At 40.0% G+C, this 12,503-nt stretch overlaps 1 protein-coding gene across 1 annotated transcript; it reads left to right on the top strand.

Annotated features, from left to right (window-relative positions):
* Positions 1–877: 877 nt before the first annotated feature.
* On the top strand, positions 878–10,146 carry slc26a2 (solute carrier family 26 member 2). Its single transcript, XM_078260029.1, has 5 exons — positions 878–977; positions 4,620–5,245; positions 5,422–5,712; positions 6,610–7,058; positions 8,779–10,146. The coding sequence occupies exons 2-5, from the start codon at positions 4,634–4,636 to the stop codon at positions 9,611–9,613; spliced, it is 2,187 nt and encodes a 728-aa protein (XP_078116155.1). The 5' UTR covers positions 878–977; positions 4,620–4,633; the 3' UTR covers positions 9,614–10,146.
* Positions 10,147–12,503: the final 2,357 nt, after the last annotated feature.

The raw sequence follows: 12,503 nt of genomic DNA, 5'->3' as shown, positions 1-12,503 counted from the left end.
AACTACAGGTACTAGCAAGACAGATAACATGGATCCAGGAAGTATGCCATGCTTCATTAACCCAGAAAAGCATAGAGCAAGTAAAACTGAAATACTTTGACCAGCGTATTTCAGATGTTCTGCTGTTATTCAATCCCGCCCACAGGCTTTATTCATTTTAAGTTTGTCATTAGCATAACATACTTCTTCCAGCCTGATGACCACACCATCACTGTGAGGTATCGCTCCTATATTAAACACATCACTATTCACACAGTTAAAAATGTTCTCATAGTGTTTCCTCCATAGTTCTGCAAATATTGCAGGTCATCTTCTGTGAGTCTTGTCCAGTCCAGTATCTCACCTGGTTTATGGCTGTCACTACAAACAAGCTTTTTTATAAACATAGAGACAGGAATATGGTCTGCTGTAGCCAAACCATTTAAGATCTCAGCCTCCTTTATACAATCATGTGCATCAGCTGTAGACATACAATGGTCCAACCAGGATGTAGTATGCCAAGCTTCACTCACATATGTATAGCTATATGCTGGCAGTAATTCCTTAGTGGACAGAATAACCTTGTTATCTTTGCAGAATTGTGTCAAGTGTTGACCAAAAAGTGAATTGGTATCTGATATATCAGCATTCAGATCCCCCAAGACAAATATGAATGTATATTCACTTTCCCTTATGTATATAATATAATAATATATATAATAATGTAAGGTTCTGTTATATTTTTCCTTAAATTATTTTCTTTTTTTCTTTTTGTTTAATTTCTATTAAGTGATGTCTAATTTTGCTACAAAGTGATGCATCTTCTCACATAGACCATCTTTGTCTCGCCAGGTCATGTGACGTTAAAAACAAGTTCCATGAGACGTCATTACGCACGGAGCTATATTGTAAAATGGATTTGAGGCGGAATGACAATCTGCTGTCCCTCTGGAAACAACCTAAATTCATTTGGTAAACCGCGAGTGGTTGGAGCTCAGGTCAGTTACTTTACACATTAACAGCAATGCTTTTTTACCCAGTGGAAGAGCGGACTGTTACTTACTTGGCTAAAGTTCCACCGGGCGTCCACGTTGACAACTTGTTTACAATGGTGCCCATTCATAGCTCTGCTAAGGCAACGTTGACAGTTCGTTCCTGGACTGAGTTAGCGTTATATAGCTAGTCAGACTGCGTTGGACGGACATTGTCGTAAGTAGCCTAAAACTGTGAATTTATAACGAGAATGTCAGATGCCTTTAAATAACCTGTAGACACGAACCCAGTAATCCCATTGTGAATACCGCAACGTTACACGTAACTTCTCTTAGGAAACAAGTCACTGTAATCCTATTTACGCTATCATTTTGAGAATGCTTTAACGTTAGTTAAGCTTGCAGCGAGCGAAATAGTAACGTTAAGTCGTGTACAAGTGCCATGATGTATGACATTAAAACAAGACTAATGTTACGTATAAACTCGCTGTTATGTAAATGACTCACAGGCCTACTGTACATTCTCAGTACCAGTTCTGGAAATTTGCCAGAGGTTAAATATGTCTAGCTTAAAATATGATCAACTGGGTCATTCTTTCTCCAGCATTTTAGTTACTTTTCAGTTTTAAGTTGAGTTTCCACAAGTGCTTGGCATTTTTTTTCACACTGTTATGTTTAGTGTTTAAACGGCAGTAAACGAGACCTGTAACAAAAACTTACTTTTCAATCCAATTAGACCCCGTTTTAAACTAGACTTTTAGATTATTTTTTTACCTTCTAAAGTGACCAAATGCAAGATACAGCATGCATTTGCTTATAAAAAAAAGTAGGAAACCAAAATATCATATCATGTGTGTGTGTATATATATATATATATATATATATACACAGTGCTGCTCATAAGTATTCATACCCATGCTAAAGTTGACTAAAAAGAGGAATAAAAAAATCATCTTTTGGAAATTGATCTTAATGCCTTAATTAAAAAAATGAGGAAAAATCCAATCTTTTAAGGACACCAATTTTCTTTGTGAATAAATAATGTATTGTAAATAAATAAATGTTCTTCCTTAAAATACAGGGGCCATAATTATACATACCCCTATGTTAAATTCCCATAGAGGCAGGCAGATTTTTCTTTTTAAAGGCCAGTTATTTCATGGATCCAGGTTACTATGATCCTGATAAAGTTCCCTTGGCCTTTGGAATTAAAATAGCCCCACATCATCACATACCCTTCACCATACCTAGAGATTGGCATGGTTTTATTTCAGTTAGTCTAATAGCTGGTTTGATTTGCATTGATATGGATCTTATCTCAGTTAGCTATTAGACTAACTGAAATAAAACCATGCCAATCTCTAGGTATGGTGAAGGGTATGTGATGATGTGGGGCTATTTTAATTCCAAAGGCCAAGGGAACTTTATCAGGATGCATAGTATCCTGGATCCATGAAATAACTGGCCTTTAAAAAATAAAAATCTGCCTGCCTCTATGGGAATTTAACATAGGGGTATGTATAATTATGGCCCCTGTATTTTAAGGAAGAACATTTATTTATTTACAATACATTATTCATTCACAAAGAAAAATTGGTGTCCTTAAAAGGTTGGATTTTTTCCTCATTTTTTTAATTAAGGCATTAAGATCAATTTCCAAAAGATGATTTTTTTTATTCCTCTTTTTTAGTCAACTTTAGCATGGGTATGAATACTTATGAGCAGCACTGTGTATGTATGTATGTGTGTGTGTGTGTGTGTGTGTGTATGTATGTATGTAGTATGTATGTATGTATGTATGTATGTGTGTATGTATATAGTGATATATATATATATATATATATATATATATATATATATCTCTGTATCTCAAATAAATTAAGATGAAAAGATATGCTAAATTCACAAGTTCCAGTCACTAAGCAGCTTAAGCCTGTTTACATAATGACCTGAATTGGTCAAGGCTTAATAGAGAGAACAGCAACATATACATGGTTGTTACGGTCAGTTTCCTTAGCTTCCTGCTTAAGCAATTAAGTAATTACTTTGTCCTCACTTTGGTAGATAGAAGTACTGGTGATTGTCAGTAAGGTGTTTTTTGTTGTTGTCTGAGGGTCACTAGAAGCATGAGCTCAATCATCTGAAAAAGTGGTGGTGTCATATCTGTATTGTGATGTAACATCAAGAGGAGTAGACTCAGCAAAATGTCAGAAACATGCAGTCAGGCCAACCCCATTGACATTTAATAGCACTTCTCCTCCCCCTCACTTTACACTGCTTCTGAAGTGTCATACATCGTTATGATATTGTTATTGTTGTTGTTATTAGGGCTGCACAATATACCGTTTTTTATTTTTTTATTTTTATTGTCATTGCGATATCAACTGACGCAATATACCCATCGCGAAAGACTGCGACATATCGCAGAGACACTCAGAGATTTTTTTTTCAGGGTTCATACGTTTTGAAAAAACCTGGAAAAGTTTTGGAATTTGAAAAATGCAAATTCCAGGCCTGGAAAGGTTTTGGAAACAAACAAAAAAAAAAAGACCCATAAAGTTTTGGAAAAGTCATGGAATATTTTTTTTTAACACAGCATTAGAGATGGCCCGATACCATTTTTTGCTTCCCGATACCGATTCCGATACCTGAACTTGCGTATCGGCCGATACCGAGTACTGATCCGATACCAGTGTGTTATATATTTTATTATGTTTTAACAACTGTATACTACTATCTCTGTATGGATGTGATATGATTTCTATATTTGTTGTCGGTCTGGCTCAGGTTAAACTCTTTGTGAAACATGAACGCCACAGAACCTTCTTTTATTCTGCAGTTTGACAGTCAGTTATAACGGAAAAAGAACATAAATAAACTACTTTAACGTAGATTTTCTTTAGGGCTGTATTACGTGGTATCGGATCGGTGCATAAACTCCAGTACTTCCCGATACCGATACCAGCGTTTTAGGCAGTATCGGTATCGGAACATCTCTACACAGCATAATAATATGTGATTAATAAATGTATTATCACGTCGTCTTAACCTCAACGTTCTGTTCGGAGCGCGGTATTACAAATCCCAATGTGAACCACATAAATTGTCATTCATTTTATTGTTAAACCTCTGAGGGTAAACTATAACACAGATTTGTATTCCTATTGTATAATGTCGACTGACATTTTCAGGAATACATAGTCATGGAAACGTATTGGTTAAAATGTGTATGAACCCTGTTTTTTTGTGTTAGTTGAAAGAAGATATCAGTAGCAAACTGCAATTTAAAATGTAACTGTCATTCTATTTCTTTTTTTAATGTGTTCAATAAAAGAATGTTGGAAATGATTCCTTTTATTTGTTTTGAAAGGCAGAACTGAGTACATTGGGATATGTGTGTTTATCGCACGTAATATCGTCATCGCAATATTCAACATTATCGCATATTGCATATTTTCCTCATATCGTGGAGCCCTAGTTGTTATTGGTGTGAGGTGCAAATGTTAAAATACACACAACAGTATAGATGAGTTGTGAGATATTGTTGTTGACGGCCGTAATTGTTCGCAGGTTTTAATCAGCTGTTTTGAGATAAAGTTGTTTTGACTATTTGGCTAAACTGAACACTTTTTCTTTAAATCCCCACAGATAAGGGCTCTATAATGAATCATGGCGATGACTGCTGTACAACAGCAGAAGATGGAGCTCAGAGTGACCAGCAGCAGCCTCTCATTCTGGAAAGAGTGGAGGAAGAAAAGGCCAAAAGCTGGCAATCTGTTGTGTCACATTGTCTGAACAAACACTGCTTGTGCACCCCGAAAAAAGCTAAATCCAAATTAGTGGGCTTCGTCCCGATTCTGAAATGGCTGCCACGCTACCAGCTCAGGGAATGGCTGCTGGGCGATGTCATGTCAGGACTGATTGTCGGAATCCTGTTGGTCCCTCAGTCCATAGCCTACTCCTTGTTGGCCAGTCAGGACCCCATATATGGTCTCTATACTTCTTTCTTCTCATCCATCATTTATGCCCTCTTAGGCACTTCTAGACACATCTCAGTGGGGATTTTTGGGGTGCTCTGCCTGCTTGTAGGTCAGGTTGTGGATAGAGAATTAGCTTTGGCAGGATACCTCACAGAAAGTGCCATCCTCAATAGTAGCAATAGCACCGTCTTGCTGGCTGGCCAGGGGAATGGCAGTGTTGGGGTGGGATGTGACAGAAGCTGCTATGCAATCACAGTGGGAGCTACAGTTACCTTTACTGCTGGAGTTTACCAGGTAAGTGAGCAGGGGCGATCTCATGCACTGGATAGAAAGACAGAATCACATGGCTGGCAATGGTATTGGAAATGCTTAAAGACAATAATATCTTTTGCAAATATTTCTTTAGATGTCAATTTCTTGCCTGTAGTTTGGAACCAGCCCACTTACTCCTGCTTATCTCTTTCTCTCAGGTGCTAATGGGCATTTTCCAGGTAGGCTTTGTCTCAGTCTACCTGTCCGACTCCCTTCTCAGTGGCTTCGCTACAGGAGCCTCCCTGACCATTCTCACGTCCCAGTTCAAGTACCTTCTGGGCCTGAAGATCCCCAGGCCTCAGGGCTGGTTCACCCTGTTTAAGACCTGGTACAGCCTGCTCACCAACCTGAGCCACACCAACATTTGTGACCTGGTGACCAGTTTGGTGTGTTTACTGATACTGATACCTACCAAAGAGCTCAACAATCGATTCAAAGCCAAGCTGAAGGTAAACCGACAAAGTGCAGATTAGTTTATTTCAGATAGTCCTCGCTGACAGGAACCTCTGATTATAATCAGAGGTTCCTGTTCCATTTGTTCTCCAGTCACAACTATATACAGTATAGTGCCCGGCGAACAGTAATTTAAATTTGAAGTGGAACTGGTTCAGTGAGAGAGCACTAACCAACCTGGTTCATTCTTTTCTACTTTTGAAATGTCTATTTTTTTCCATGTTAGCAGGGTGGTACATGGTGTGGTTTTGTCACTCCATCACTTTTGTTCAGTTTAGAAAGAAATTGTAATACTTATTTAGCAACAGGTGAAATGTTCAACAAAAGTGGAAAGTTGGGTTGAGTCTCATTAGAAAATACGGTTATTGTTTGGTACATGCCTTGAGGTAGTTAAGTTCCAGTACATCCTTGAAACTGCAAATGTTTAGGTTAAGATTAGAGATGTCCAGGGTTAGGTAAATGGGTAAGAATCCGCCCATGACTGCGATGGGATCTATAAAAAAAACCAAATAAGCCTCAGCTATACTTTTAAGGTCGATGCTAACATAAGCATGCTAATGGTAGTAGTATAATAGTCAAGACACAGTTGAGCTAAAGCAGAACTGAGCATTGAATTGAGGCTGAGAGATGACAGTTAAACAAAAAAGTGTAGCGACAAAGTTCAGCTTAAACAAATTTCAGTTAGGTCTGAGCCCAAGATGTCCTAAAAAGGCAACCATACACAGGACAAACTCTTTTGACCTATTCAGCATTATCTTTTCCCGACACCCTCAGACTTAACTTTACATTTGTCACCCCACTAGTTGTAAGAATGTTACAAATAACAAAATGGCTCTCAAATTTGAATCCATCCAAGAATTGTGTCTTTTTTTTTCTTTCTTTTCCTTACCCAGGCTCCCATTCCCTTCGAGCTCTTTGTGGTGGTAATTGCGACAGTGGCTTCTCACTTTGGCAGCTTCAACAGCGACTACGGGTCGGGCGTGGCCGGTGACATCCCCACTGGCTTCCTCCCTCCCCAGCTGCCGATGTGGACTCTGATCCCCAACGTTGCTGTTGACGCCTTCTCCATTGCCATCGTGGGGTTCGCCATCACCGTCTCACTGTCAGAGATGTTTGCCAAGAAGCACGGCTACATGGTGGACGCCAACCAGGAGTTGTACGCCATTGGCTTCTGCAACATCCTGCCATCGTTCTTCCGCTGCTTCACCACCAGCGCCGCGCTGACTAAGACCCTCGTCAAGGAGTCAACAGGGTGCCAGACTCAGATATCTGGGCTGGTCAGCGCCCTTGTCCTGCTGCTGGTGCTGCTGGTTATCGCACCGCTCTTCTATTCCCTTCAAAAGTAAGCATACCACATAATTAGTTAGTTGTGATTGCTGGAATGACAACCTGCATGCTCTTACTAACAGAATGATGAACTAAAATCAGCTTCAAGATAGTGATATTTTCACATTACTAACATTTTCAATTAAGGTCACAGTTGAAACCGTGTCAAGACATAAACATGTACAATCTCAGAATGGGAGTGATAAAATAAGGAAAATCAGCTAAGCACATTTAGTCTAGAGTAACTGAGAAAAGGGAAACCCTGAATGTCTTAGACCTCCAAGCTACTACATGTAGTACCTATTTCTGCAAAAGCTGGCCAGGGCAGCTGTGCCTGCTGGACTCATTCCAGTAATTTCGCTCTTTAACAGCCAGGTTGTTCTTAGTGGCTAGAGTAAGATTCTCACACCAGAGACAGTATTCATCTCTAATCTGTAAAATGCACGCTGGGGAGAATCATTATTATAGAGCATACATTACCAACCACATGAGATAAAGAGCTATGCACATTTTGGTGCTGAGCGAACACAACATTACATTTTTGTGCCCTGGTTGACACTTGCATTAATAATTTGACATTCCAATGTTCCAGTTTGTTTAAGGATTCAATGTGTTAGACTATCTGCCAAATACAGATAACCGGTTATCTTCCGGTTAGTTTAGTTTAGTTCAGGTTTAAAGGTGCACTGTGAGTTCCTGCGTGGTCACTTCTGTTGACGTTACAAGTACATTTCAAACAAAACAGAGCAAGCTCGCCCCTCCCCCCACGTTTCCATAACTGTCACGACTAATGGCGCTTTTCCATTACATGGTACCTGCTCGACTCGCCTCGACTCTACTCGCCTTTTTTGGTTTTCCATTACGAAAAAAAAGGTGTAAAAAAAAAAACAACCTGGTACCTGCTAACGGGTACTTTTTTTAGTACCACGTCAGTCGAGGTTCCAAGCAAGCTGAGGCGATACCAAAAGGTGACGTGAAAGCGACAGAGGGGGGGTGTCCTGAACAAACCCACCATTTTTAAATAGTTTAGCCAGCTGTGTTTTTTTTTTCTGCCTCCAGCTTCATTTGAAACAAAATGTGTCTTCTGGCAAACAGCCACACACCTTCGACATTGTGTCGCGTTAGGTCACGGCAGTTTACTGCGGCGTCGCTATATAAGACGACCAGCCACGCTGAGGCGGTACTAAAATCTGCAATGGAAAATGGACGCACAGTGCGTCGAGGCGAGTAGAGTCGAGGCGAGTCGAGCAGGTACCATGTAATGGAAAAGCGCCTTAATTGACTAACTGTCACTAACCCCCACCCCCTCCCCCAACCATCTTGTCGGTGATTGGCTGGAGTGGTTTGTTGTATTTTGGTGCACAGCCTGTGCCTCTAGTCGTCGGGGCATGCAAAAGTAAAAAGAAATCACTATTTCTACACCACTAACAAGGCTCAAAATAGCACCACACTTCCACGGTAGCATAATGAGGATCCCTACATGTAAACTGAAGCATTGAGAACTTTGTAAGTGTAAAATCGATTCATTTTTTAAATTTTTTTTATTGTATGTCTACTGCAATCACATGGGAAAAGTAACTACATTCACAGACTGTGAACCGTTTTTTTTAAAGACCTTTTTATAGCTTTCATTCTCCGGAGAACTGACTAATTGCTTTCCCCCATGAATACCACTGAGTGACGCTCCTAACCTTTGCCCTTTCCCGTTTGTTTTCTCGCTCCCTTCTCCTGACCAGATGTGTGTTAGCCGTCATCATCCTGGTTAACCTTCGCGGAGCTTTACGGAAGTTTACCGACATTCCCGGCATGTGGCGTGTCAACCGGGTCGATACCTCCATCTGGCTGATCACAATGGCAACCTCGGCGCTGGTCAACACAGAGCTGGGTCTGCTCGTGGGGGTTTTGGTGTCAGCCCTGTGCGTCCTGGGCCGAACCCAGCGAGCCCAGGTACTGGAGCTTGGCCGGGCGACAAACAGGGAGCATTATGATGACCTGTCGTCTTACCGCGGCCTTCGGACACATTCCGGAGTGGCTGTTTTTAGATACGAGGCTCCAATCTATTACGCCAACCAGAGCTTGTTCAAAAAATCTCTCTACAGGTGTGTAGGGCTTGACCCTGTGAAGGAGAAAACACGGCTTATGAAGTTCAAGAGGAAGAACAAACAGCAGGGAGAGGTTGCACGAGTCCCACATATAAATTCAGGGGATACGGAGGGTGCAGGTAAAGAGGATGGGTTTGAAGCTGGTGCGACTGTAACCTCAATGCTCGACAATAAATCTTCCCGTAGCTTACGCAGCTTGGTGATCGACTGCAGCGCCATCTTGTTTCTAGATACTGCTGGAGTGAATGCTCTGAAAGAGGTCCTCAAAGATTATGAAGAACTTGGGATCAAGGTTGTCCTGGCCCAGTGTAATATCTCAGTACTGGACGCACTGGAAAGAGGGGGATACTACCCAATCAAAAAAGGATGTGATGGAGGAGAAAACAAAATCATGTTCTTCACCATCACAGACGCCGTTCACTACATCCAAAGCCTCTCAGCTAACGGAGATTATGACAGCAAATGCTAAAAAAAAAAGATTGATCTATCCCATCATCTGCATCATGCGTTTATCATGCAGTTGTCAATCTCACATAATCCAAAAGAATGTGCCTTGAAATACTACTAGTAGTGATGCGCGGGTCAGGTTTTTTTTTTGTTTTAATACCTGCACCCACCTGACCTGTTATGAGAGCCAATCTGCACTGCCAGGTCTGCTCAAATACGCTTTAATCAACCAATCAAAGTGCAAAACGCCAACCTTATGCAATAATACTAGCACAATTTCCTAATAAGCTTGCCTGAACCTGCCAGAAAATCTATGCTACATAATTGCGGAAGACAATTCTTTCTTTAATTCCGTTTTCAGTAGTTACGTACTCAAAGCTTTTTTATATCTTTCTCATAGAAACGTAGTACATAGTACTAGTAGTAATCAGTCCCTCCAGGATTTCGCGGCCTTTTTTTTAGATTGTTGTGGCCCAAAATGCCTGATTTTGCGGGAGCTTTTGATAAAAGTTGCGATGTCTTTAGTATTTTTGCGGGAGACAGTGAAAACTGCAACTGTTTTTTTGTATAGTTCTTCACAAATAAAAATGGAAACTTGTTTTGGGGAGAATAAAATTACTCTGAGCTGAGTTTTCCTAGTAACCTTACCAAAAAGGCTCAGGATGCTCCAAATGTTGGTATAATATGAAAATGGCTGGTGGATTTAAGACAAAAAAATAATAATTTATTGAATGAATCAAATATGAACATATGTGTCAGTGGCTTGTTGATCTTTACATTGTAAGTTAATTTCCTAACCTGGCCTGGGACACACATTCATACGGTTTGATAAAGCACTTATTGGACTTTAACTTATCATTGCACTTACGTTAACGAGCGTAGCCGTCCTCAATTTAGGTCATCACAGGCCCCGCAGGAACATGTGACTTTGTACTCTTGTTACCCATAACAAGAGTGGAAGTACTTCTCTTTACCTACAATATAGCCGTCACTATAAGGCTTAGTTTAATCAAGGCGAACTTTGCAAAATCCTAAACTGTTCCAACTGTTTTCCTTTAGTTTTGATCATAAAATCTATGTCACACCCGCGTTGGAAAAATTCTCAGAAATATGCCCGTTATCTGTTCAAAAATACCACTAGATAAAATACGAGAATAACATTTACAGTGCAGTATAAGAAATTAACAAATATTTAAAGAAAGGCAACATCAAAAAGAAAGGTCTTCAGCCTTGATTTAAAAGAACTGAGAGTTGCAGCAGACCTGCAGTTTTCTGGGAGTTTGTTCCAGATATGTGGAGCGTAAAACTAAACGCTGCTTCCCCCTGTTTAGTTCTGACTCTGGGGACAACAAGCAGACCTGTCCCCAGACGACCTGAGAGGTCTGGGTGGTTCATAGTTTTGTAGCAGATCAGAAATGTATTTTGGCCCTAAACCGTTTAGTGATTTATAAACCAGCAAAAGTATTTTGAAATCAATTCTTTGAGGCACAGGAAGCCAGTGTAGAGACTTCAGAACTGGAGTGATGTGATCCACTTTCTTGGTCTTAGTGAGGACTCGAGCAGCAGCGTTCTGAATCAGCTGCTGCTGTCTGATTGTTTTTTTTTATTGAAATCACGGGAAACTCCGGTTATTGGTCAAATTTGGAGAAAAGTTGCGGTGATTGGTCAAAATTGCAAGTCACACCAAATTCACAGTGATTGGTTGAATTTGCGTGAATTGTTGCGATCGCGACATCGCAAATTCCTGGAGGGACTGGGTAATACGTGAAAACTTCTCAATGGCTACATCTGTACCTCACAGACATCCTACCAAATGACACACCAATACTACATACACCATTGACCCTTGGTTTATAAATCTACTGTATGACACAGTACATTTTTAATAATCATGAGTCATAGTTTTTAATTCCGCTACAGCAAGGACCATAGTTTTTAAAATGATACATCATTATCGTGTAGCCCCTGTTCATACATTGGAACGGGGAAAACGTGGGAATTACAGTGTAATAGTATGATTTCTCAGGACAGATCATGTCTGTTGTAGAAAAAGAGTCATTGAGAAATGCTGTTCTAAGGGAACTATCAGAACCCAAGTTTTGGTTTAGTTTCTGACTTCACAAGTAATCATTTGAAAGGTCTTCTTCTTAAATTAATGTATACAGTTTGACAACATAAATCACCACATGCTGTCCTCATGAATGTACTGTAACTAACAGTAGTCCATTATGCAGTTTTTTCTTATACCAGTGATAACCAAGGGAGAGGTTTTTTTTTTTTTTTTTTTTACCGTGGGAAAGACCTGTCATGTTAACAAAGCCATAAAGCAGCTGTCTATTTCCCATTTTGCAGCCTTCATGTATCCAAAACTGCAGTGCCTTTAGTGATGACTATACCATGCCTACATTGTACAAATATATAAATATATATATATACTGTGAATGTTTTAATATCAGGTCCTTTGACATATGAATGCCAGTCACCTTTTACTGTCACAACTGGACAACTTAAGGATTTCTTTTTCTTCCAGAGTTCGCTCATGATTCACAATTGTCTTGTTATCATACCTTTTTAAAGGTTTTGCGGGTTATTACATAAAAACAAAAGGTTTCGATTTTTTTAATGGAGGACTTTGTTTTGCATCGAATCTCCTCAGCTCTGGTGTGTTTTTATAACCTGGCAGGCCTATACTGAATATGTCACTTTGATATAGTACTTTATGTTTGTCTACAATCCATGTTTGCTGAGAGTGACAACAATACTGTTGCGATAGCTTGGTAAATACACAGTTGTCATGTGATGAACGGGGGCAAAGTTCGAGTTAAAGAACGGTTTCTTGCAGTGAACGCTGTGTGATATTTACACCAAAACAGCCTTGAGTTGATATTGTTAAATGTAATGTCGAACTGTGC

Source organism: Sander vitreus, chromosome 10 (assembly GCF_031162955.1).
Source record: "Sander vitreus isolate 19-12246 chromosome 10, sanVit1, whole genome shotgun sequence".
Classification (NCBI taxonomy): domain Eukaryota; kingdom Metazoa; phylum Chordata; class Actinopteri; order Perciformes; family Percidae; genus Sander; species Sander vitreus.
Note: the sequence above shows the minus strand (reverse complement) of the source record. Positions and strands in the feature narration are given on the sequence as shown.